The 27924-nt window shown below is 41.9% G+C and overlaps 1 protein-coding gene across 5 annotated transcripts in view; it reads right to left on the bottom strand.

Annotated features, from left to right (window-relative positions):
- Nucleotides 1-243: 243 nt before the first annotated feature.
- Nucleotides 244-27924, bottom strand: part of sntb2 (syntrophin, beta 2) — a 41481-nt gene continuing 13800 nt past the window's right edge. The window contains exons 4-7 of one of the 5 annotated variants that reach the window (XR_016115121.1): nt 20494-20636; nt 9962-10158; nt 2626-4788; nt 244-1365 (exon numbers count right to left, since the gene is read on the bottom strand). Coding sequence is in view for 4 of the 5 variants with exons in the window: in XM_088997609.1 (XP_088853735.1) it covers nt 1273-1365; nt 4598-4788; nt 9962-10158; nt 20494-20636 (624 nt within the window). In the remaining variant the exon portion in view is untranslated. The remainder of the gene's footprint in view (nt 1366-2625; nt 4789-9961; nt 10159-20493; nt 20637-27924) is intronic. The other 4 variants (XM_088997610.1, XM_088997609.1, XM_088997611.1 and 1 more) reach the window with 4 other exon arrangements.

The following is a 27924-nucleotide window of genomic DNA, read 5'->3' as shown; positions in this document are numbered from 1 at the left end:
GGAATTGGGAAGCTTGTGCAGAGTGCTGGGATACAATGTTGAATATTATTTTAAAAACCAATGTTCGTTCTCGATTAGAAGTGCGTGAACCACAAAAAAAATCACTTTTTTATTGAATGACCTTCACGTATTTAGTAATTCGCTTCCATGTAAGTTGATCAACTCAAGAAAATATGTTTGAAGTCACTATGTCTGAGCAGCTACACCCTGTGGCTGGGGGGTGACTGGTTGGAGAGCTGAGCCTTCATATCAATATACAGTAGATGTATGCCAAACATCCACGCGTTCTGACTGCAATATGAAATAGAAAGAAACAAACAAAAGAAAATGAGAAAAAAATGATGGAGTTTCCATCACACCTTTCAAAAAGTTGGAAGCAAATGAAAACGCACAAAATTTGATTGATGGTAGTTCCATTTTTTCCAGTCTTGTGAATATTGAGAAGAGAGGAGACTGTGCCATGAGATGACATCTGACCGAGTGCTGCTCTACTACAAGACTGACTGTTGGTTGACTGTCAAGAAAAGCGATCATGGAAAGATTGCTCAAATTTTTGTAGTTTGGATGATCTCTTTTTAAAAGTATGTACAGGTATGTTCTACAGATCCTGAGCAGGGTAAAAGTGCAAAAAATGCTCAAGTTGAGTTGTGAATAGACAAAGTGATATTTTAGATTAAATACTCACACTTTGTAGTTGCTCTGGCCAGAGTGCGTACAATATTTGGCTGGAGGGTTGCATAAAAGGCAGACAATGGGAGAATCTGCATACTCAAAAAGTGTGCAATCTTTTTACTCTCATGATCATGGGAGACAACAGCCAAGAGTGTTTTTAACAGGGGTCTCCAAGTCCGGTCCTAGGAGGACCTTATACAGCCTGTCTTTTTTTCCCTCCTGGCCACCAGATTCATCAAGTGGTGCACCCTCATTTGAATCATATGTGTCAGAGCTTGGGAAACCCCCAAAACAGGGTTTCTGAGGACCAGATATCGAGACAATCACAAAAATATGGAATGATTGTGTGTCTGTGTGCGCGCGCATGCTTTCTTATGACTCGATCTTGCAATAAAGTTGTTGTGGTAATTATAAGCAGAAATTTGAAGTAAAGGCACATTTTTATGAAAGAAGAGAGTGATGACAGTATTTATGCCTGCGATGTCAGGTCCAATGGTTCTGTGAAGGTGTGAAGATTCGGAAGCATATCACCGTTGGGAGAAAAGTGTCCGAGGTGCGTTGAGGCTCTTTGGTGAAGCGTTCTCTCAGGTTGATGTGACTTCATGTGAGCAGACCCATACGAGTGAGCTTGGCTGAAAGGAAAGCATGGAGGACAAACACAACTGGCTTTGGACCAGAGTGGAGGTCAAATACCTAATTGAAGAAAAGGACAGAAAATGGGAGAAAGGTTATGAATACAATTTTAAAACAGGTTGAGTTAAAATAAACTACGTCTGTGTAAGCTCTCAGTCGTACAGGAGTGGTCCATCGATGAGAAGGTTTCTTCAGCCGTCATCTGTACAAAAGTGAAGGTTTCGGACGTTTCGCCTCCTATCCAAGAGACTTCGTCAGCGAACTAAACTCTTTAGTTCGCTGACGAAGTCTCTTGGATAGGAGGCGAAACGTCCGAAACCTTCACTTTTGTACAGATGACGGCTGAAGAAACCTTCTCATCGTTAAAATAAACTAGTTACAGTGAAGAAAATAAGTATTTGAACACCCTGCTATTTTGCTATTTCTCCCACTTAGAAATCTGAAATTGACACTAAACTGACGCGAGTCAATCCAAAGAACAACACGGCCAAAGGCCTGGTCTTGGCAGTCAGATGAGAGAGTGAGTGAGTGAGCCTGGGGCAGTTTATGTAGGCTGCTCAGGATCCATCAGCAATTAGCAGGCTCCATGTGGTCTCCAAAGGGGAGGAGGGGAGAACAGGAATGACTGAACTACCCTCACCCCACATCACTGACCTCTCGAGGAGGGAGGAGCCCGGAACAAACATGTCCCAAATGGGGTGCCCCACCAACAACAGCCTGGAGCCAAACTCAAAGAAAAAAGGCTTTATATTTTTTGTGTATAAAGCTGTTCACGATATTCATAATTTATTAGTTTATGTGTGCCTATTTTGAGCATGACATCTCTGATCCACTAGAGTGCGTACAAAATCACTCCTTACCATTTAAATCTAAAACTGCTTTCTCAATTAAAAACCGTGAAACTGGTTTATAAGAAAGTCCTTCTTAAATCATTGTGTGATCGCAAATAAGTATTAAGGGGTATTCTCTACCCATTGGAAGGAGAGCCAGTCAGGAGTGTTCCCTAATTGGTCCTGCGGGTAATCATGATCTGAAAATTGCAACAATGTCTGAAAAGTAGCATTTATGCTAAATCTAGTGCATTTACGTTGCTGACTTTTCCCATTTCACGGGAAGATCAGAGCAGATGGCGATTTTGTGTTTGGGAGCCTTTTACTGAGCATATTCATCTTTATTAAGTTCATACAGTTGTTTGTTCTGTAGCCACAAGGGTACATAATCCAATGTATTCTTGTGCCGGTCCCATCACTAATACAGAGGGTTGTATCAGGAAGGGCATCCGACGTAAAAGGGTGGCCAAAACAAACATGCGAATCAAACCTCTGAAGATGGAGGACACTGATTCGCTGTGGCGACCCCTTGGAGGGAAAAGCCGAAAGGAAAAGAAGACTCTTGTGTATATCAATGTGCACTGTACCAACGGAAAAAGTACATGAATAAATAAATAAACAAGTAAACAAATAGAAAAACAAATAAATAAATAATGACATACCGTATATTTCCATTGTGTTAAGTGATTTACTGAGTGAGTGGAAAATTTGCAAGTATGCCTTGTTGCTCATTGATTTTGGTTCATTACATATCTATATTTTTGCATTTTTGCTTTAACAGATAAGACAATCAGCAACATTTTATAATTTTTAATTCTGCCTTGGAATAAAGCATTCCGTTTGAAGAAGTGTAAGGTCTTTGACTTTTCTTGGGCAACTTGTATTGCCCCCAGTGATGGGGATATACAGTGAGACCTCAACTTACGAACTTAATTGGTTCCCAGACAGAGTGTGTAACGCGAAAAGTGTGTATCTCAATTTTTTTTCCCCATAGGAAACCATTAAAATGGGAATAATCCGTTCCCGGGTTTCCATAAAATATACTTTTCAACTAAATAAGCCTTAAAACTACACACAACATACCTTATTCTATGTGTAATAAATGTGCTATTGTATTGTAATGAAAGAAATACACTGCATTGTATCATAAAGTCACTTTATTTACGTTTGTGATGGTCATTGATGGCTTGATGGCGTTGGAGGTCGAAGGTCAAGGGGAATTGCTGTTTGGAAAAAGAGGCACATTACACGAGGACTGTAATTAAAGAAATAAACTGTGCTGTAAAATAAAGTTTTATTTACCGTTTTGATGGTCGTTGATGGCTTATGGAAGGAGAGTCACCTTCCATAAGGACTGTTGGTAACTTAACCTCTGGTGTGGCTTCTCTTCTTTTTTCTTTGGAGACTCATCATTTTTTCTGATTAAAAACCTCTTAATTGACACCTTTTGCTTTCTGACTAGTAAGGTCTCACGAAGCTGAGGCATCACATTATCGTTCATCATGTTGATTGTCATAGCCACAGTCTTTTCTGGATGGAACTGTCCGGTAAAAGCCTGCACATCATTTTACTTTGCCAACATTGCCTTTATGAGCTCACATGATGCTGCAGCCATCTTCTCCTCGCCCTCAGATGTTCTCGAACCATCCGTTGCTGGCTTTAAAATCCTCAATAAGCGGCGAACTTCCAGGTTGGCGAATGGCGATGTCAGCGTGAATTAGCCGTGCTTTCTCGCATAAAATAGCTTTACTCACGCTGTCGCCGGATAGCTGCTTTTCGTTAATCCAAATTAACAGAAGTTTTTCAACTTCTTCGATTGCCCGAGACCGTCGCTTTGAGAGCACGGAAACACCTTTTGCAACATACGCACCTTTGATGGCTTTTCTGTTCCGGAGAATGGTAGCAATGGTTGAATTAGCATAGCCGTGCTCGGCCACTAAATCACACAAACGCACACCTCGTTCGTGTTTTTCAATTATCTCCTTCTTCTCAGCGACAGTGATTTTATTTTGTGTCTTCTTGGGCTGAACACGAGCCTGTGGTGGGTTTTTTTTTCGGTCCCATCATAGTAAAATTATCAGCAAAAAGCTCCAAGTAGGCGATCGATGTGTGCATTCAATGAGAGGGGGGTGTGGAAAGTAGCGCCGGCTGGAGCGCTGTTCAGTCGTGTGCTTCAGCCGAAGATCACTCCGCCAGATCCGAAGGTCGTGTGCTTTGGTGTTCTTCCGCCGAAGAATACTCCACCAGCCGTGGTGGGTGTGCATTATGAAAATAGTGCGTATTATAAGGTTTATATTTCATAAATTTGACGTTCTTAAGACGAAAAGTGCGTAAGATAAGGTGTTCGTAAGTTGAGGTCTTATTGTATAAATAAAATTTGATTATGGAAATAATGACATGTTACATTACTCATTCCTCTGAAAAAGTAGTGTTGATAACTGGCATCACAGGTCAAAATTTACCATTTCTCCCTCAGGACCCCCAAAATCAAGGTAAAGGAGACGTATTCCATCGTCGGCAGACATTTTAAGTTTTTCATAAGGGTATCTGAACAGCACAGCACCACTGGCTGGTTCGTCTGGCTCCTTCATCACAGTGAAGCCTTTCTCATAGTGCAGGGTCAGCTGAACATCTTGTCTGTTCAATGTGCATCCTGGGGGGGGGGGGGGGGGGGGGGGGAGATCATGCATGAGTGACAATTAGTGGATTTTTGTGAATGGAAAAGGGCGGGTATGTGTGCAGAAATAGAACTAGGAAGAAGGTCAAGATCTTTGCACTGAGAGTAAATCTTCTGTTGGTTAAATCTGCACTACTTGTTATTAGGTACAACAATCCCTCACTTATCGCATTTAATGGGGATCGGGACCACCAACAAAAGACAAAAATCCACGAAGTAGAGTTTACCCCCCACCATACCCCTAGAATTTGTGTTAAAGGGTTTGTGGGTGTCAAATATGTAAACAGTGTTTATACTTTACACATTTTAGATAAAGCCAAGACCAGGACACATATTTACTTAAATCTTTAATTATAAAACTCAGTAATTAACTACAGTAATTAACTTATATAAGTAATTAATTATAAAACTACAGTAATTAACATTAATCAAAGTTGTCTTTATGCAGCTCTGATCGTGTGGCCTCCATTAGTTTTCACCTAACTGCTGGCCAGCGATACCAAGGCAGTCACACACATGCACGCACGCACGCGCGCACACACAGACACGCACGCGCACACACACGCACGGATGTGAGGTCCTGTTTCTCCATCTCTTTCGTGTACAGATTTGCCACTATGGGTGAAACTGGTGAAACAATAATTAGCAGATGTGGTCTTGTTTGAGTTTGGTTCTTCCATTCAGAGAGGAATCTTCCAGCAGTCTCGTTCACCACTGAGACTGCTGTTGGGGTTGGGACACATAGAAGGAGTCACATCACAAGAGGCCAATGTTTCCTCAGGCTCCAATTGGAGGTCTTTGATACTCTACAAGCCCTGTGGTGTTCTCTATGTGATGTTTAGACCGTGCTTACAACAGACTTCTTCGGTCGTTACCACGTAGGCTTAGTCATGCTGATGAGGTGATAGCAGGGGTAATGGGGCGTAAAGGGCCAGTATTGAACATTAGTGGTAATCAGACAGGACAAAAGAATTAATAAGGATCAACTTCAGGCAGCAGTCCACTGCTCCCCCAACCTTACAGCAGGGACCTATCAGAGCAGAGGTCTGGCACCGCCACCCCTGTCCATTAGATATATATATATATATATCTATATATATATAGATATATATATATAGGGCCAAAGTTACCAGCAGAACTTTAGTTTACTGACTAAGCTCATTGGATGAGGAGTGAAACATCAGACACCTTCAAAAAAGTACAGATGAGGGCTGAAGAAACCTTTTCATCAATCTGAGCTGCAAGTTGCAACTGATCTCGTTGTTTTTTCCCTGTTGTATTTTGACATTTCTTTCGGAACTTGAGGAAATATTTTCCTGTTGAGGCGTTTCATAACTTTGAAATTTTGTCTTAAGAGACATTTGTAAGTAGAGGTACAAATGCACAAATAAACACAAATAGTTGTTTGTTTGTTTTTCTCTCCTCCACACCGCTCACGATCGACTTGGGAACAGTCCGCATTCGATCTGTAGCTCGCTATTACAATAGGCACCCCTGAATTGTGGAGTAACAATGATAAATTTCAGTGCATTTATTTTCTTTCTACTGTTTATGAAGTTAATAATAATGATTCTTAATTTATTATATATCTGACTTCAATACACTTCATGTTCCATAAACTGCACCTGTCATGAACAAACGTGATAAAAATAATAAGTAACAGAACAAGATCTGGAAAAAGTGAAACACTTAAATTACTTACAGAATACGCTACACATCTAGACACAGCAACAAACCCTTCGAGAAGTGAATGGGTATCATTTAAAATGAATACCATGCAGTTTTCTAAAGAACTATGACACTCATACTATTATTGAACATACGTCTGTGTAGGCTCTCAGTCGTACAGGACTGATCCATCAATGAAAAGGTTTCTTCAGCCGTTCTCCACCTGCTGTCAATTCTCTAATCACGGACATGGGGCATTTATACGGTTCGCGATCACTTCGCCAATGCCGGATGATTGACTCAACTCGCCACCGCACCTGGACTCTTCCTTCGATGCGCGAGTGTATCCGGTCCGATTTTCCCTGCGTCCCGTAAATTTATGTCATCTTCCGGGATTGCGTAATATATATAGCGGGTGGATATCTCAGTTGATAAGGCATCGGTTTGGCATATGGGAGACGAGGGTTCGAATCCCACTTGTGGCAGAGAAAATGAGCACAATGACATCATCCAGTGTGGGTCCTTGGGCAAGACCCTTCACGCTAATGCCTACCTCATAAAAATGATGAGAGACAATAAATGGAATGACATGCCGGCTCAGACGTCGCCCGGCCAAACAAGGTCTGCGTCAGGTGCTGGGGAACCAGAGCACCCTGATGAAAAATGGGCTACTGTAACAAAGCGGAGATGGACAAGATGCGATAACATAGCTCTGTTGGAATGCTACTACTCAAGCAACCCTAATCAGAGGGGTTACATGCGGAGAATGGGGGCTGAATGGTTACTTCGAAACCTACAGTCACGGTTGACCACGAAACAACTAGTAGCTCAGTGTTCCAATATCCACAAACGGAGATTGATGAGGTACAACACAAATTCCGACGTGAAGGGCCTCAGGCTGCCACATCAGAGGAAGAGGTTCAACCAGAGATTGGGAAGCCAGCCCCAATGAATGAAATGTTGAGCGAGGCAGCAACTGACCTGAGAGATAAGATCATGGCAAGATTGAAAACTGGGCAACTAAGACACCGATTACAACGGCTATGTGAAGTACCACCTGAAAGTCTCATGGAAACTGTGAATGCAGCACTGAGAACGATCCCGACCGGAACGATCACGGAAACTAATGAGCTGATATACACCTAAGCATCAGTGATCCTAGAGATGCTTGGCTACAAGAGCAACCATGAGAGCCACGAGATTCATTACCCAGAGGCCAAGATCAAGGCAGCTCGGAAAGATGTGAGTGAATTGACGGAGATCCAGAGAGGTGTGAATAAAAGGCCAATACCCAAGAGGTACATGCAGATAACCATACCTGAAGCACTCGAAACTGCCAAACAAAGGCTCCAGGCCTAAAGAGGTACACGAAAGAGAATGAGGCCAGAAGAATAAACAAGCTGTTCGCAACACAACCTGCGAAAGTGTACGCTCAGTGGCAGGGTTCTAACAGCAGAGCAGACCCTCCAAGGCTGGAAACTGAAAGATACTGGAAAGGCATATGGGAGAAGGAAGTCGCACATAACAGCAGTGCACAATGGCTGGTGACTCTGAAAGAGGAGCATAGCAACCTCCCTGAACAGAACCCAGTTACCATCACAGCGGCAGATATACAAGGAAGAGTCTCAGGTATGAAAAACTGGACGGCACCAGGCCCGGATATGGTCCACACCTACTGGCTAAAGAAACTCACAGCTCTCCACGAGCGCCTAGCAGCACAAATGAACCAGTTGCTGATGGATGGGACTCACCCAGGATGGCTAACCGAAGGGCAAACAATCCTGATAATGAAGGATTCCTCAAAGGGTGCAGTTCCTTCCAACTATCGGCCAATAACCTGTCTCTCCACAACATGGAAGCTCATGTCAGGCGGCTAAGATAAGTGGACACATGGATCAATACATGAGCAAAGCACAGAAAGGCATTAGTAGAGATACTAGAGGTGCCAAACATCAGCTGCTGGTTGCAGAACAGTCACTCAAGACTGCAGGTCCCGACATACCAACCTGTGCACAGCCTGGATTGATTACAAGAAAGCATATGACTCGATGCCACACACATGGATTACTGAATGCTTGGAGTTGTATAAGGTCAACAGGACCCTGAGAGCCTTCATTGCAAACTCGATGAGGATGTGAAAAACCACACTTGAAGCCAATGGCAAGCCACTAACGCAAGTGTCCATCAAATGTGGCATATATCAAGGTGATGCACTCTCCCCTCGGCTGTCCTGCATAGGACTGAACCCCCTCAGCCAGATTATCGCCAAGACAGGCTATGGATACCGCCTCAGAAATGGAGCTACGATCAGTCACCTCCTCTACATGGATGACATAAAGCTGTATGCTAAGACCGAAAGAGACATAGACTCCCTGATCCACACAACCAGGATCTACAGCAGTGATATCGGAATGTCATTCGGGCTGGAGAAATGTAGTCGGATGGTGACTAAGAGGGGCAAGGTAGTCCACACTGAAGGGGTCTCACTCCCTGAAGGAACAATAGCAGACATTGAAAACAGCTACAAGTACCTCGGTATACCACAGGCCAATGGCAACCTCGAACTAGCAACAAGGAAAGCGGCTACGACCAAATACCTCCAGCGGGTGAGGCAAGTCCTCAGAAGCCAGCTCAATGGCAAGAACAAGACCCAGGTAATAAACAGCTATGCCCTGCCAGTGATCAGATACCCTGCAGGAATAATAAGGTGGCCAAAGGAAGAGATTCAGACCACGGATGTTAAGACCCGAAAACTCCTCACCATGCACGGAGGGTTCCATCCCAAGTCCAGCACCCTGAGACTGTACACAAGCCGTAAGGAAGGAGGCCGGGGACTAGTGAGTGTGAGAGCCACTGTCCAGGATGAAACATCCAAGCTCCATGAATACTTCAAAGAGAAGGCTCCAACGGATGATGTACTCAGAGAATGTCTCAGTCAATGGGGAACAGAGGATGAGGTGCTGGATGAGGGACAATCATGGGAAGAAAAGCCCCTACACGGGATGTACCACCGAACCATAGCAGAAGTGGCTGATCTCAAGAAGTCCTATCAGTGGCTGGAGAGGGCTGGCCTAAATGACAGCACTGGGAACAGCACGGATACTGCGCAGAACCCTCAAGCTTCCTGGCCTCTGGTAGAGGACGCGAGCTGAAATGGGGGACAGACACCACCCATGGTGGGTGAGACGAGGATTTATATATATATATATATATATATATATATATATATATATATATATATATATATATATATATATATATATATATATATATATATACACACACACACACACACGCACACACACACACGCACACACACACAGATAAATGGACAAAGGTTGCGGTGCCAGAGCGAAACGGCTGAGTGACGGCAATATGGTTTCCATCAAACCTTGTGCTAATCGTTCTTACTTTGGATCAGCAACTCTTGATGTTACTGTAGAGAACCTCATCTTCAGAAAGAAAAAAAAATCACCCTCACCAATAGTGACTTCTTTGATGAGTTCTGCAGCTGAATGTGCACCTTGTACGAGGGCTCTTGTCCATGAAGACAGATCCCAATGGGTCTCTACACGAAAGATGTGTGATTCAATGCCTCGCCCTGTGCCGGTCCGAGTGGCAAAGACCAGGTCAGAACTCTGGGGAGGAGAGCCGCAGACACTGCCAGAATGCACCAGTCTAAATGGAGAGTTACAAATAAAACCTGTCAATTCTTTTTAGACAAATAGCAAATAACCACTCCTTCCAGTATCTTCCGAATTTTTTGTTTCATTCCCTGTTCTTTTCTTTTGACATTTGTTAAAAGACCACTGAGGGTACCCACAGTTTGTGAGTGCTCTCCTAATATGTTTTGACTCCTTTTCTCTACCTTCAACGCTTGTTGGTATTAGTTTAGCCCTATGCTAGAGAGTTCTGATAACCCCTAGTTTGTGTTGTAGAGGGTGGTTAGATTCGAAAAGTAAGTATTGGTCAGTGTGCGTGGCCTTCCTAAAGACTTCTGTTTTGAGCGCTCTGTCCTCTTCTATAATTACTTTACAATCCAAAAGTAGCAGTACCTTACATTGCAGGAGTTTCTGAAAGAGTAACAAACAAAGAGTAGTTTGCCAACACAAAATTCTTACGTATTTCAAACCGATAAACACTTTAAGGCAAATATTAGTGTATCCAAAAAGATAGGCTGCCAAATGAAAAACAAAGTAAAGTAGTTTATGCAATACATTGTAAAAATGAAAATTGTGAAGAGCAATACATTGGTGTGACTAAACAAATTCTCTAAACACATTGGATTATGAAGACAAAATAAATAGGCTAATCAGTGATTCTAACACTTATGAGCAACTAAAAGGGACCCTTCCAATAGATACAAAAAGGAAATGATAGACTGTCTCCAAAAGTTAGAGAAGAAAGGAAAACATATAGAAAAACAGATGTATTTTCGATTATACCCGGGAGAGGCCACGCCATGTATCGATGGCCTGCCAAAAATACATAAAGAAGGGTTCCCCCTCAGACCCATTGTTTGTAGCATTGACTCCTCTACATACAATGTAGCCAAATATTTAAAAACTATTTTAGCTCTGTTGGTTGGTAACACAAAATATCACGTAGAGACAACACAGGGTTTGTAGTGAGCATCATAGACCTCATATTGGAACCTGAGGAAACATTGGCATCTATTATGGCATCTTCTCTCTTTACATCTGTCCCGATCCCTGCAGCAGTCTCAGTGGTGAGGACGAGACTGCTGGCGGACGTTTCTCTGCATGAAAGAACCAAACTTAAACCGGACCACATCTGCCAACTATTGAAAATCTGCCTTAATACTACATATTTTCAATTGAGGGAGAAATTTTACAAACAAATTCATGGTTGTGCTATGGGCTCACAAGTTTCACCCATAGTGGCTAATCTGTACATGGAAGAGATGGAGAAACCGGCCTTCACATCCTTCCCGGGGACAAAACCTAGGCACTGGTTTACATATGTGGATGATACTTTTGTCATAATTAAAAAAACAAGAAATTCAATCCTTCACAGATCACCTCAACTCTAGTAGACATCAACATTAAATTTACTCGTGAGGACATTAAAGAGAACTAACTCGCCTTTTTGGATTGTAGAGTAATTGTAAAAGAGGACAGAGCGCTAAAATCAGAGGTCTTTAGGAAGGCTACGCACACTGACCAATACTTACTTTTCGATTCTAACCACCCTCTACAACATAAACTAGGAGTTATCAGAACCCTCCAGCGTAGGGCTAAACTAATACCAACAAGCATCGAAGGGAGAGAAAAGGAGTCAAAACATATCAGGAGAGCACTCACAAACTGTGGGTACCCTCAGTGGTCTTTTAACAAATGTCAAAAGGAAAGAATAGGGAATAAAACCAAAAATTCTGAAGATACAAAAAGGAGAGGAGTAGCAGTACCTTACATTGCAGGAGTTTCTGAAAAAAGTACAAAGATTCCTTTGGCAACACAAAATTCCTACTTATTTCAAACCGATAAACACTTGAAGGCAAAAATTAATGCATCCAAAAGATAGGCTGCCAAATGAAAAACAAAGTAATGTAGTTTATTTAATACATTGTACGAATGAAAATTGTAAAGAGCAATACATTGGGGAGACTAAACAAATTCTCAAAAAAAGACTATCAGCATCGCAGGGATAATACTAGTGGGCCTCAATCGGCAGTACATATGCACCTAAAAGCTAGCAACCACTCATTTGACGACAATGAGGTGAAAATCTTAGCGAAAGAACATAGGTTTGAAAGGGAAGTAAAAGAAAAGACTTTCTGAATCTCCCTCGTTTTGAGCTCATTAATGGCAGTTTTGGGCAAATTTAAGTCATTTTTATTGGTGTTTTGCGTTTGACTAAAAATATCATATTTGGGTATTTTAGATCCTATAAAACGTTTTTCTGATGTGAGTTAGGAAACAAAAAATGGTGTCGGTTGCCCTTTAGTCCACGAGTTTATCGTGACAGAAAAAAAGTGGCGCCAATGATAACATGAGTCAACTGAATGTACAAATTGCAAAACAAAATGAGGACTATATGGTGCTACATAAAGCACAGGGCGACTGCGTAAATAGCGGGTTAGGGAATGGACATTTGCATAGTCATAGTCTCTCCTGCTTGTCAGTTATTTCTACAACTGATTTTTCTCTGATAGAATGATTGGAACAGATACTTCTTTATCACAAAAAAAACATTCATGAAGTTTGGTTCTGATATGACTTTACGATGGAAAAAAAAAACAGAAAAAAGTGATCACATCTGCTGGGTCAAAAATATACATACACATACAGCAGCGCTAATATTTGGTAACAAGTCCCTTGGCCATTTTCACTTTTGGTAGCCATCCACAAGCTTCTGGTTGAATCTTTGACCACTCCTCTTGGTGCAGTTCAGTTAAATTTGAGGGCTTTCTGACATGGACTTGTTTCTTCAGCATTGTCCACAAGTTTAAAGGACAACCGACGTCACTTTTTTGTTTTTCAACTGACACCAGAAAAACGTTTTAAAGCATCTAAAATACCCAAAACACGCAGTATGATATTTTTATTCAAATGGAAAACACAATTAAAAATGACTTAAAATGTCCAAAATCTGCAAAAAATTGAGCTGCGAATTGGGCATTTTCAGAAAGTCCCGCCCCCAGTTCGTGACGTCACGCCAAGACGTCTTGCATTGCTGGAGAATAAAAACAATGGCTTCAGATTTGGATAATATGTTTTCTTGTTACACATCCAGTTATGAATATGATTCAAATAGTTCTGAAGAGGAAAGCATACATGTTTGCAATCAATTAAAGAATTTATTCCGTGTCATTTTGAGGCAAACGGGCAGGGAGGAATGTCGCACCCAAAAAGGCGACCAGCTCCCGTGAGGAATGAATCAGCCCGTTTCCACAGGCTGATAGATTCCTTTCATGGAGCTTGGACTCCCACTGCTGGCGGCTTTTGGATGTAACATCAAGGTTTTCAGATAAACAGTACAGCAAAATACATTGACGTGATGAAGGACTGCTACAATGTGTCTTTTTGTCGGTCAGGGGGGGGGGGGGGGGGTCCTTTCATGACGTTACGTGAAGACTTGTCACCAACTCAAAAACAAGACTTCCTGAATGTTCAGCGCGATTCTTAAAACGTAAAATATAGCTATATACGATGGAATCTGTAAAATACACTCAGTGGAAGTCATTTGAAGCCATTTTACAAATTATGGACACAACTTGTCCGGAGACGTCGGTTGTCCTTTAAGTCAGGAGTTTGGGAAGGCCATTCGAAAACCGTAATTCTATCCTGATTTAACCATTCTAATACCACTTTTGATGTTTGTTTGGGGTCATTGTCCTATTGGAACGCGCAACTGCGCCCAAGACCCTATCTGTGGGTTGATGACTTTAGGTTATCTTGAAGAATTTGAAGGTAATCATTCTACTCCATGATCCCATTTACTCTCTATGAAGGACCAGATCCATTGGCAAAACAGCCCCGCAGCATAATACTACCGCCACCGGGCTTGACAGTAGGCATTGTATACTTGGGGTTCAAGGTCTCACTTTTTCTCCTCCAAACCTATTGCTGGGCATTGTGGCCAAACAGCTCGATTTTTGTTTCGTCTAACCACAGAACTGTCCTCCAGAAGGTCTCATCTTTGTCCATGTGATCAGCAGAAAACTTCAGTCGAGCCAGAAGGTGCCGCTTTTGGAGCAAGGACTTCCTTCTTGCATGGCAGTCTCTCAGTCCATAGAGATGCAAAACACGCTTGACTATGGACACTGACACCTGTGTTCCAGCAGCTTCTAATTCCAGGGAGATCTGCTTTTTGATGCTTTCCGGTTGAATCGTCACCTTCCTGACCAATTTTTTCTCAGCAGCAGGATAACCTTTTCTTCCTGACTTTGGCAATGACAAAACAGTGCAATGCACTTTATACTTACAAACAATTGTTTGTACTGTTGCTCTTGGGACCTGCAGCTGTTTTGAAATGGCTCCAAGTGACTTATCTGACTTGTTCAAGGCAATGATTCGCCGTTTCAGATCCATGCTGAGCTCCTTTGACTTTCCCATTGTAGCGTTTGTGGGCATTTGCATCCAATGAGCCCTATTTGAATAGCCTCAGAGAAGTCAATAACTGGAGTCACTTATAATCACTCACAAGGAGTTAAGACGCTATGCTATGAAGCTCATTTCGCTGACACAACTTTCTAAATCACCAAAATTGCTAATTCGTGCTGCTGTATGTATATCTTTGACCCAACAGATTTGACCAGTTTTGTTTACCTATGATAAAGTCGTAAAAGAACCAAGCTTCATGAATGTTTTTTTTTTGTGACGAAGAAATATTTGTTCCAATCACTCAGAAACGCAGAAATAACTGGAAACTCAAGAGAGCCATGACATTATGTTCTTCACAAGTGTATGTAAACGTCTGACTACAATTGTAGGTCATAGAAAAGCAATGATGATACTTTTGTATTGGTCCACCATTGTGAAGAAGGAGGAGAACCAAAAAGCCAAGCGCTTAATTTATCAGTTTAAATGCCTCTTTGCACAACCTACACCTTGGGTCTTGTGTGGTATATACGTGCCTCTACGGCTCTGGGGCTCAGGGCCTACTCTTGAGCAGCCAGGATAAGTGCCTCTGTGCTGTCCATTAGGCCAGCCCTCTAGCCACTGATAGGACTTCTTGAGATCAGCCACTTCAGTTATGGTTCGGTGGTGCATCCCGTGTAAGGGCTTTTCTCCCATGATGGTCCCTCTTCCAGCACCTGATCCTCTGTTCCCCATTGTCTGAAACATTATCCGAGTACATCATCCATTGGAGCCTTTTCTTTGATGACAGGACGGACACAACAGGTCAGACTGGGAAATATATCATCCACAACACGAACCACGAGCACTGGAGCCCCGCAGGGATGCGTCCTCTCTCCATTGCTCTTCTCTCTCTACACGAACGACTGCACCTCAACGCACCCAGCTGTCAAATTCATAAAGTTCGCAGACGACACCACGGTCATCGGTCTCATCAAAGACAGCGACGAGTCTGCGTACCGACAACAAGTGGAGCAGCTGGAGCTCTGGTGCAGCCGTCACAACCTGGAGCTGAACACGCTCAAGACAGTTGAGATGATGGTGGACTTCAGGAAACATCCATCACCACAGCTACCCCTCACACTATCCAACTGCCTGGTGTCAACCGTTGAGACCTTCAAGTTCCTGGGAATCACAGTCTCCCATGACATGAAGTGGGAGGTCAACACCAACTCTATCCTGAAAAAGGCCCAACAGAGAATGTACTTCCTGAGGCTGCTAAAGAAGCATGGCCTGCCACAGGAGGTGCTGCAACATTTCTACACGGCTGTCATCGAATCCATCCTGTGTTCTTCCATCACCGTTTGGTTCGGGGCCGCCACAAAAATGGACAAAATCCGACTTCAACGGACAGTTAGGACGGCGGAAAAAATCATTGGCACCGCCCTACCCACTCTCGAGGACTTGCACACTGCAAGAATCCAAACTAGGGCGCGGAAAATCCTACTGGACCCTCCGCACCCTGCCCACCACCTTTTCCAGCTACTCCCCTCAGGCAGGCGCTACCGATCCATGCGCACCAAATCCAGCAGACATTTAAACAGCTTCTTCCCCCAAGCCATTAACTCTTTGAACTCTTTCAACAGTAGCCAAAATGGATCTGTATAGTGCCACTTAGCAGTTTTTTTGACAACGATACTAGTGCAGCGTGTTCTACCGGAAACAAATTCCTTGTGTGTTCTACATACTTGGCAATAAAGATGATTCTGATTCTGATTCTGATTGATGTATTCATGGAGATTGGATGTCTGATCATCGACAGTGGCTCTCACACTCACTAGTCCATGGCCTCCTTCCTTACGGCTTGTGTACAGTCTCAGGGTGCTGGATTTGGGAAGGAACCCTCCATGCATGGTTTGGAGCTTTCGAGTCCTAACCCCATTGGTCGCCGTAGCCGCCTTCCTTGTTGTCAGTTCAAGGTGGCCATTGGCTTGTTGTATACGAAGGTACTTGGAGCTGTTTTCAATGTCTGCTATTGTTCCTTCAAAGAGTGAGACTCCTTCAGTGCGGATTACGTCATCCTCTTTTAGTCACCATCCGGCTACATTTCTCAAGCCCGAATGTCATCCCGATGTCACTACTGTAGATCCTGGTTGTGTGGATCAAAGAGTCAATGTCCCTTTCACTGTTAGCATACAGCTTTATGTCATCCATGAAGAGGAGGTGACTGATCGTAGCTCAATTTCTGACGCGGTATCCATAGCCTGTCTTGGTGATTACTTGGCTGAGGGGGTTCAGTCCTTTGCAGAACAGCAGAGGGGAGAGTGCATCACCTTTGTATATGCCACATTTGATGGACACTTGGGTAAGTGGATTGCCATTATCTTCAAGTGTGGGTTTTCACATCCTCATAGAGTTTGCGATGAAGGCTCTTCGGCTCCCGTTGACCTTATACAACTCCAAGCATTCAGTGACCCATGTGTGTGGCATCACGTCAAAGGCTTTCGGGTAATCAATCCAAGCTGTGCACAGGTTGGTTATGTCAGGACATGCAGTCTTGTGCGACTGTTCTGTCAACCATTAGTTAGTGTTTGACCCCTCTGGTATCTCTACCAATGCCCTTCTGTACGTCGCTCATGTATTGATCCATGTGTCCACTTATTTTAGCCGCAATTATGCTTGACATGAGCTCCCATGTTGTGGAGAGACAAGTTATTGGCCGGAAGTTGGATGGAACTGCACCCTTTGAGGGATCCTTCATGATCAGGATTGTTTGCCCTTAGGTTAGCCATCCTGGGTGAGTCACATCCAGTAACTGGTTCATTTGTGTTGCTAGGCGCTCATGAAGTGCTGTGAGTTTCTTTAGCCAGTAGGCGTGGAACGTATCCGGGCCTGGTGCCGTCCCGTTTTTCATATTTGGGACTCTTTCTTGTATATCTAGCACTGTTATGGTAACTGGGTTCTGTTCAGGGAGGTTGCTGTGCTCCTCTTTCAGAGTCACCAGCCATTGTGCACTGCTGTTATGTACAGTAATGTGCAGTCAGGGGAGGCAGGTGAGGCTGTGCCTCACTTGTCATCATGGAAATATCAAATGACAAAATAAATAAAACAGTTATATTTATTTAGTGATTTGTACTTTAACGTTCTTTTCCATTTAATGTCACCATTTTTGGATGTTTTTTTCAAAATCGCTGAATTTTCACATTTACCGTTCAAATACTAAGTGGAGACGAGCGGTGAGGCAGCAGCCGGCTGAGCCTCACCATGGATTGCGCAATCACTATGCTAACTGTGCTTGCTTGCTTTGCAGCGAGACCGCATTGCAGCGAGACCGCATTGCTGTCCCTCTGCATATCGCTATTAAAGTGTTCAAAGGCTTAGTATATGAACAAAATTTCTACAGTTTAGCTGGTGTATATAATGTACATTATAAACACTGTACTACAGTGTTTATTTTATTTTTATCAAAACTGGGTGCATAGGTGAGGCACACAGTTCTCCTGCCTAATGACAGGCGGCGCTGGTGATTAGATTCTTCTTGCGACTCCTCGGCTGCAGAATAATAGAATTAGTGACAGCAAGCTACAGTAAACAGCAAGTGCAACCATCCAGTCATTTTTTCGTGTTGCTTGGCCTTATTTTCGGAATGGCGGATTACATATCTAAATTGAAAGAATTTTCTAAACTGGACTTTCAATCGAAGCAGGAGATAATAATTAAAGGAAGACCAACACCGGACTGTATAGCTCACAAACGGTGAGGGATGAATGTAAATCTCCTGTACAGCTTCTCAGCTTTTTGGCCAAAAAGGATCTCATTGAAACTATTCCTGAAGCGACAAAGTTGCTCCATCTCGTGCTCACTGTTGCAGCTACTACAGCATCAGTGGTCATTCAGCACAAAAGACTGAAAACATACAGTCGGAACAGGACTGATCAAGAATGATTTTCTTCACTGGCAGTGATCTCCATTGAGACAGAGAGACATGGACTTCACATGGACTTCATTTATAAGTAAAGGGAACACGATATTTTTTTTATTATTTTTTTCTATGCTACAGTTTGTATACAGTATATAAAGAATGCTGACATGACATTTTAAACAAAACACGTTAACTGTTGCCAATCAAATGGTGAATAAGCTACTCTGTGGAGTTCATATGTCTGTACTTTTGACTGTGATGACGTCAGTGCCTCACCGCACGTCACTGAACCCTGCCGCTGACGTACACTTTCGCAACTTGTGTTGCGAACAGTCTGTTTCCTTTTACCCCTCCACCCCATCTCCTTTCAAATTACTGCTGTGGACTGCAAATTTCCCCATTGTGGGACGAATAATATGTGTATATATATGTAATATGACCATGATGTTTGCAGATGACATTGTGATCTGTAGCGAGAACGGGGAACAAGTAGCGGAGAAACTAGAGATGTGGAGATATGTCCAGACAGAGTGTATAAGGTGAAAAGTGTGTATCCCAAAAACATATTTCGCACAGAAACCATTAAAATGAGAATAATCAGTTCCCAGGTCCGCATAAAACATGATTTTCTACTAAATAAGGCTTAAAACTACACAAATTATACCTTATTTTATGCATAATAAATGTGCTATTGTATTGTAATGAAAGAAATACACTGTACTATATACGTCTGTGTAAGCTCTCAGTCGTACAGGAGTGGTCCATCGATGAGAAGGTTTCTTCAGCCGTCATCTGTACATATTTGAAGGTTTCGGACGTTTCGCCTCCTATCCAAGAGGCTTCGTCAGCGAACTAAAGTCTGACTGGTCGTATCGGCCCTATTTATATATCCCTAATGTCCAGCCATGGCGGCGCCGGACACAGCTATGATAGGTCCCTACTCTCAGGTTGGGGTGAGCAGAGGACCACTCCCTGTGGCCCCACTGATTGTTCCTACATTCCTGACTAACGACGGCCCCATTTCCCCCACTCCCACCGGTATCACCTCATCAGCATTACGAATGTTGCCTAACCTGTTTTGCCTAAGCAGGCTATTGAATGAACGATCCAAATTGAACCTCACAAAGATCACGAAGCCGCTTGGATAGGAGGCGAAACCTTCCAATTTGTACAGATGACGACTGAAGAAACCTTCTCATCGACTGTACTATATAATAAAGTCGTTTTATTTACCTTTGTGATGGTCGTTGATGGCTTGATGGAATGGAGTGGCCGGTTTTATCAGCATTAAACACTTGATGAGGAACATAGCCTTCTTCTTTCACCTTCTTGAGGAATGAGCCCTTGTAGTCTTCGGCAGCTTTATCGTCAGAACTGGCTGCCTCATCATGACGAATGACACTATGAATCCCTGTATGACGCTTAAGGTTCTCGAATCATCTGTGGCTAGTCTTGAAATCATCAATGGATGAGAAAATTCCAGGTTGCCTCTTGACGATATCCGAGTGAAGTTACAGTGCTTACTCTGCTTTTTGCATCAAGTGTACAGATGGCTTGTGCGTTTTTTTTTATGGAGCCTGATTGATGGGATATTTTAACCTTGCAGTCTACACTCTGCCTTTGAACTATCAAAGTTGAAACGAGTCCAAATTTCACTGTTTTCTATACATTTTCTCTCTCTCTGTCGTCTGTGTATCGATTTAATGTTTGCAGCTCTGTGTTTCTGTAATCCCCCCCACTGCTGCATTCTTGCCCAATCATGTGCCTTTAAACAAAGACTGGGGGCGGGGAATAGAGGACAAAAACAATTCGGCATCCATTTTCTTGTTAGGAGAATGGGCTCGTTTGCAAACGACATCACTCATTTTAGCGCTCCGTGTGTATCCCTTTCTCACAATACACAAATAAGATCTTAATGATTTAAACAGACTTGACGTGCGCAAAGTGCAAACCTGACTGTAGGTTCCCTTATTTTTAATATTACTTTTATGTGATGACATGAACAATGAAGCAGCATGTTGAATCAAATAATTGTACCAAATCACCGACCTTGTTGCCAGCAATGGGTGTGTGACCAAAGGCAATGCCCACGATTCTCTCCCCCATGGCACAGACTCAAAGAGCAGAATGTCCTTTTCTGTAAGTGCCATGACAACAGGTCTGTGCTGCTGTCTTCCACCTTCCAGCTGGACCTAAGAATCACGCAACAAGATCAGCACTGTTTTCGAGACTGAATATTGCTTTAAACCAGCCCCTTTTAAAACAAAACAAGTCATGGGTCAGTGTATATTGTCTTGCCGAATGAGAGTAAATACCTGGAGCAGGCACATTTTCTTTAGCAAAGGGCTATTTGATTTTTGTTTGTGATGTTATATTTAAAGGTGCTAAATTAGCATGTTCATTATTTAGTAATTAATTAGACTTTTGGTGCATTCGTTTTTTAATTGCATTATTTAATGTTAGGTTTGATTCGCCGGGAAAAGCCGAAAGGAAAATCTATCTCTCTCTCTCTCTATATATATATATATATATATATATATATATATATATATATATATATATATATATATATTTTTTTTCTTTTTTTTTTGTTTCTGTCAGCGGGTTGCCTTTTTCTAGTTGCCCCCAACACCTTTGTTTGAGATGTTGAGTGTTGGGAAACAACTGTCAGTCACACCGTGATGCGTACATTGATTAGCTGCCATTATGTTGGGCCCGTTTTGGCAAAGCTGATAGGCTTCCATTGGAGTTGGGCAGGCTTAGCAAGCAGCGGTGATCATGTGAGAGTTCTCGGCACAAAGACTGGAAAATTTACCTTCCAAAAACACCCTGATGACACAATTGATAAAAGTAGAGGCTGACCCAATCTGCTGAATATTCTTTCGAAAGAGGCTTCATCATGTTAAAACATAAAATCTGTGAGTTTTAGCAAAACACTGTTCGACTGTCAACATTCAATTTAGAGGGTTTAAAAATTTACAAAACCACTAAACTACATACAGTACGTCAGGCCTGCCAAAGCCACTGTTATTTTATTAGTTTATTTGAGATTTGTATTTAAAAATGCACAAATAAAGCCTCCGGGCGGCCCGGTAGACGAGTGGTTAGCACACTGGCTTCACAGTGCAGAGGTCGCCGGTTCGCGTCCCGGTCCGGCCTCCCTGTGTGGAGTTTGCATGTTCTCCCCGGACCCGCGTGGATTTTCTCCAGGTCCTCCGGTTTCCTCCCACACTCCAAAAACATGCATGGCAGGCAGATTGACCACTCCAAATTGTCCCTAGGTGTGAGTGTGAGAGTGACTGTTGTACGTCTTTGTGTGCCCTGCGATTGGCTGGCAACCAATTCAGGGTGTCCCCCGCCTCGTGCCCAAAGACAGCTGAGATAGGCTCCAGCAACCCCCGCGACCCTAATGAGGAATAAGCGGTACGGAAAATCAGATGAGAAATAAAACCTCCAAGAAAGTTGAAACAAAGTAGCATGGGTTGTGCATTTCACCTCGATCTATGCAAATTTTGTAGTACAGTATAAGTAATTGCTCCGGCGACATGGTGACAAACTGGTTGCACATCTGCCTGACAGCGGAGAGGTCTTTGGTTCGAATGTGGCTCAAACCTTCCCGTGTGAAGTTTGTATGTTCTCCCCATCCCCGCATGGGTTTTCTCCAGGTACTCAGGTTTCCTAAAATATCCAAAGAAATGTGCATACATAGTCGGTTAATTGAATTATCGATCTTGTCCGTGGATGTGACTGTAAGTGTAAATGATTATTTATGTGTAGCTTGTGATTGGCTGGCAACCACTTCTGGGTGTTCCGCACCTACTGCCGGAAGACAGCTGGGATAGCACATCCGTGAACCATGAGGATAAGCACATTGGATAAATAAAGGATGGATGCAACAGGCAAAGTTCTTCAAACGAAGTCTCTTGAATTGACTTGAAAACTTGACCCATATGATGAGATCCTAGATATCTCACATTTGACAATAGTCGCACGATGAAAATCTAGAAGCATTTTTCACCTCAGTGGTATCACCACCTTCTGCTTAAAGGAAATATGTTTCCCAGCAGATAAATAAGATTTTTCTAATATTTACCGAAAATATGGTTTAGGACTTCATATTGTTGCCACACAGTTTGAGAATTTTTGGAAAACACTGTTGATGCAACAAGGCGCAGTTGACTAACACTGATTTTGAGGGTCTAAACATGCACAATTTCACAAGGAACACACATATGAGGACTTTAAAAACCCTCAATATTTTATTAGTTCACTGCGCAATTAAAAATGTCAAATGGTCAATGGGTTATCAGTTGTATATCACTTTTCTACCTCGGTTATTGAAGGTGCTTTAGTTACTTCATTCACCTGATGATGATGATGCAGCATAAGGATAAGTTGGGGGTTCAGTATCTTGGTCAAGGACACTTTGAAATGTTCATAGTGCCCCGGGGTCCAACAACCAACCGTTGGGTTGGGAAACGACCATTTTGCCACTTTTTAACAAAGTATCCCGGGTTATATTTTTCACTGAGAACTATGAACAGTTTGCCGGTACATGAAACTACCCAACAAGCACCCCATTTTGAATTTACTTTCAAATGTGGCATCTCTGTGAAAAGAAAAGCTGCTATAACTGGACCCACAAGGTTATAGCTCAAAATCGGAATCATATTTATTGGCCAAGTGTGTAGAACACACGAGGAATTTGTTTTTGGTAGAAAATGTTGCACTAGTATCATCATCATAAGAAAAAAAAAAAAAAAAACGATACTCAGGAGCGCGCAACCGAGGCTGCCATTTGCATCGCCGCCATAATGGTCAGAGCTTATCAATATTTGACACATTTGATGTAAATGGTTACGAAGATTTTTTTAAATAATTTGTTATGAAGACATCTTCAATTTTATTTTTCTCATAGTGGCAGCACCACCAGCTGGCTGAAGAAAATATGTGACCGTATCTTTGCACAGAAGTGTGCTTGGGTGTTGATGAGAGTGCAGCACAAGTTTTTGAATTATCGCTAAAAGCTGTTAATGTGCAACGCGCTCTGTGCCAAGAAAATAACACTACTTTTAAGGTTCTCAACATGCAGAAAAACTCATGGAACTTTGATAACACAACATTATGAGACTAATAGTTTTTGTTTGTGAGCCGAATAAAGGTTTTCTTATCTTTCCATGCCTGGCCACAGGATCAATAATTAATTAGATTCAATACCACCCCTCCCACAACATTTATTTATGTATTTGTTTATTTATGTGTTTGTTGGTTTGTGAACATGTCACCAAGTTTGTCAAAGTTTGAAATATTGTATATGTAACAGCCCAAGGCATACAATCAAGTCTCCTGGAGCCATATGCTTGAGCTGGAAAACTGCAATTTTGACTTTCTCTCATATTTGGAATCATTTTTGGGCTTTTATATTGGTCATGTTTTGAAAAACGTCATCCTAACACTGTGAAAATATTCACCCCAGTAACGTCCACTAGTCATTATTTCACGTAATCAATTTCCCATTTATCGATTTTGCTTACAACAAACATCTTTTGAATATAAAATCCATTATGACTAAATACTGTATTTCCCACCAAAAAGGCCTTCCGAACATCCAACTGTGCAAATTAAAAGCCGCCGCGATCGCCTCTCTATTGCTTACCAACACTACAGATTGGCTCGTATATTGTTGAACTCCCAGAGGCACGGCTCAGTTTTGAGCAGATAGTTTGAAAGAATGTCTGGTAAACAGAAACAAATCTCACCTGCTCAAATCTCACAAGCTCATCTGTGAAGGCTGAAATTGTTTCTCAATTACAAAAGGGAGTCTCGCAAGACGAAGTTTAGCCGCGAATAGGAATTCGCAAAATTATGAGATTTTGAGGCCAACAGATTATCATAGATGGATTTGGCACACGGCACATTTTGAAATGGAGAAGGAACTTTTCCTTTGCTTTCAGAGATTACGTAGAAATGTCAGTTTGTTTCATGTCTCAAAATAATTTTGTGCATCACATGTTTATGTTTTTACATCTATAAATGTTTGTATATTTGACATCGTAGCTGGCAGCCATCTTATTGGAATTGGAAAAAACAAACTACCATCATAATGCACAGATGCGTTATGAATCGGTACCATGTAGTGAGGTTCAACTGAACATGTAACAAACAGTCCGACAAAAAGGTCTGGGTGTGAATTTTCAACAAAATTTTCACCCATATTCGGCCTTTTACTGAGGATGCGTGTCATCTTAAAATATTATTTGATTCACTTGTCCAAACGAGAGTAGCATGCATGCAGGTGCCTAACTCAGCCGTTGTCGGGCAGTAAGCTTGAAATGATTGCCATCCAATCACAGGGCACACAGATAAACCACCATTTGCACAAACAATAACACCCAGGTACAATTTAGAGCACCGGTCTCAAACTCGCGGCCCACAGTCCAACTGCGGCCCACCTTGACATGAAAGATTAATGTTAGTGCGGCCCGCATGATTGATATGAATGAAACTTGTGCGTGGACCTGAACAAACCATGGAACAAACCACCATTTTGGAGATACAGAGGGAATTTAATCACAGATTTGCAGACTTCAAGACGCACAAAGCCACATTTCAAATTTTTGCCGACCCATTCTCTTTTGATGTGCAAGATGCCCCTCCTTTGATCCTAATAGAACTCTGTGACCTACAGTGCCACTTTGCACTCAAAGCCAAGTTCAGGGATGTTCAAGCGGACCATGTGTCTTTTTGGGAGCACATACTTATGTGAGAAGCTCTTCTCCACCTTGAACTTCAATAAGTCCGAGTACAGGTCGACTTACTGATGAGCATCTTCAAGCCCTACCCAGTCTCCACTGCCTCCTCCCTCAAGCCAAATGTGGCTCGGCTTTGTGAAAAGAAGCGCTGCCAGGTCTCTAGCAGCAAGAAGCAGGCAAGAGAAGCCATGTTTAGGACAGTGCATGTTCAATATTTTATTAATGTTCAGAAAGTTAAAGGTTAAAGAACTATGAATACAGACATTTGAAACTTTATTAAAGTAATTAGTTTCCTGTGTTTTTTTCAGTCGTCTATATCTGCCTTATGATCATTATAATTATTTTATTTATTTATTACTGGTTAATTTATTTTTTGTGTGTTAAAAATAAGTATTTTGAGAACATTGGAATGTTTTATCAGTGCTTTTCTTGTGAAAATCCTGATGCGGCCCAGCCTCACCCAGACTGCCTCCAGCGGCCTGCGGGTAAATTGAGTTCGAGACACCTGATTATGAGGATTCAATTAACCTACATTGCATTTTTTGAATTCGGGATTTACCCGGTGTACCCAGAGAAAACCTACACAGGCAGTGAGAGACCATGAAAACTCCACACAGAAAAGGATATAACCTTACTACTTAGCATGACCACCTCACAACGCAGATGTTCCACAACCCTAAAGCCCTGGTACCAAAATGGATATCGCCTTGTATTTTAACTTTAGCCATTTGCATGATTTTTCTTTTTAAAAGTCTGTTGTAATTTCATTGTGAGAGAAGAGGATGCACAAAACCGGGAAAGATGGAGGACAATGATTCGCTGTGGCGACCCCTGAAGGGAAAAGCCGAAAGGAAAAGAAGAAGATTGTAATTTCATTGTGCAGTTGTCGACACAAAAACCTGAAACTGTATTATGAGAGTGAAAGTTTCTCCTCTAATAAAAGAGCTTAGTTCTCATCCTTATCTCCTTTCTGTGGTAAGTATTCAAAGATCTGCATTGTAAAAAAAAAACAGTGTTTTTCAAACCCTTCCTCTCGGGGGCTATTATGAATTTAGAAACACCATGACAATGTTTCATGTCTTCCACATACTACAGACAGAACGCACAACAAATTAATAAAGAACTAGTTTTCAAATCTGAAGTTAAGAATAATGACTGATTGTGGATTACATATGACAATTTGAAATTTTGGTTCGGACTTTTGCAAGCACCATGGATGCTTGATTGCTCTCACAGGCTGAATAAAATGATGTGGCGGGCCAGATTTGGCCTCCGGGCCTTGACTTTGACACCCGTAATTTAAATTTCCGTTTTACAGGAATGCAACGGCACCAATGTTCCTTCTAAACTGTGCAAATGCGTACTGGTCGTACACTCAGTGCACGAGAAAACCTATCCACACCGCACTGAACGCGATGAAATGATGCTTTGCAGCTAATCATGAAATTGATAGTACATGACATTGTCCTCTGCTTTAAAAAATGGCATGTTAAGCAGAAAAGTCACGGTAATTTGAATGGTGTTGGAATTATACAAAGACTCAAGGTGGCATAGGCTATTCAAGGATGCATCTGGGAAATTTAAAAAGTGGGCCAGTTGGCCCCTATGTGTCTGAAAAGGGGCCAAATTCTAAAATTGATGGGCCTGATTTAACTAGATTGCCGAAGTATACAAAACTTGATTGAAATAAACCAAAATGCATTCATTGGAGCATATTTCTACATTTCTTATACAAAAAAATAATTATTTGACTAAAATCTATTTTTCTAATACATAAACCATTTTAATTTAAGTCAAATAATTTATTCATACATACAATATTGTTTTTTTTCTATTTTCTGTAGTTACTACACAATCAATCCTGTGCTATTTTGATATTTTGGTATTACAGAGAAGACAAAGAGAACAGACTTAGCGCAAACATTTCTTATTGGTGTCTACTTACACAAATGTCTTTGCTTTGAAGATTTCCAATGTTCTGCAACAGCTCTGAAATAATTCCCATCATCCACAAAATGTAAATCGTTAACAGCAGTTTGCTGAAACAAATTGTCACTACCCTCCATTGTTTCTTAATAAACGAATGTTTGTTTGCTGCTCGTTTGTAATGTCTGAGTTTTACTCTTATTCTCTCGCTCCATATTGCAACCATCGAAGTCGATGTGGTTCAATGTAAATACTGCAATGCACAATGGGTGCATTCGGCAGTTTCTGGCACATCACGACACAACTTAGAACCTCTGAAGGAAAACAAAGTTTTCAATTACCGTTTAACTAACTTATCTAACTATCCAACTTTCTTTAGCTATTTTAACAGAAGTTTATCATATATGGCGCAGATCATGTAGCACTATGCGACAATCCTAATACATGTGTGCCGGTGCTGGCGCAGTGAAGTTACAAAGTTGCGCCGGTGGCTGTCAAGATGTGCAAGTAGCGAAAGGCCGTGGCCCAGATGCATCCCTTGGTAATGGTCCAAGATTGCGGGAGAGCACAAAGGACTGGGAAAAAAAACTACCGTAATGTCACACAAAGAAAAAAAAGACTGAGCAAGTTCTAATATACATGCATTTTACATGCCATTCAAATGAATGCACCAAAGATTGGATTGGACTATTCAATGTGTGGTAATACAGAATTGTGTTATTTTTCACTGTAAAAAACACTATTAGGAAAAATAATATAATTAGTAATACAACATAAGCTTCTTTTTCACAATTTTAGTTAG

Source organism: Hippocampus bargibanti, linkage group LG05 (genome assembly GCF_051943395.1).
Source record: "Hippocampus bargibanti isolate YZ-2025 linkage group LG05, ASM5194339v1, whole genome shotgun sequence".
Taxonomy (NCBI): domain Eukaryota; kingdom Metazoa; phylum Chordata; class Actinopteri; order Syngnathiformes; family Syngnathidae; genus Hippocampus; species Hippocampus bargibanti.
The sequence above is the reverse complement of the archived record's forward strand: the minus strand, read 5'-3'. Positions and strand labels throughout refer to the sequence as shown.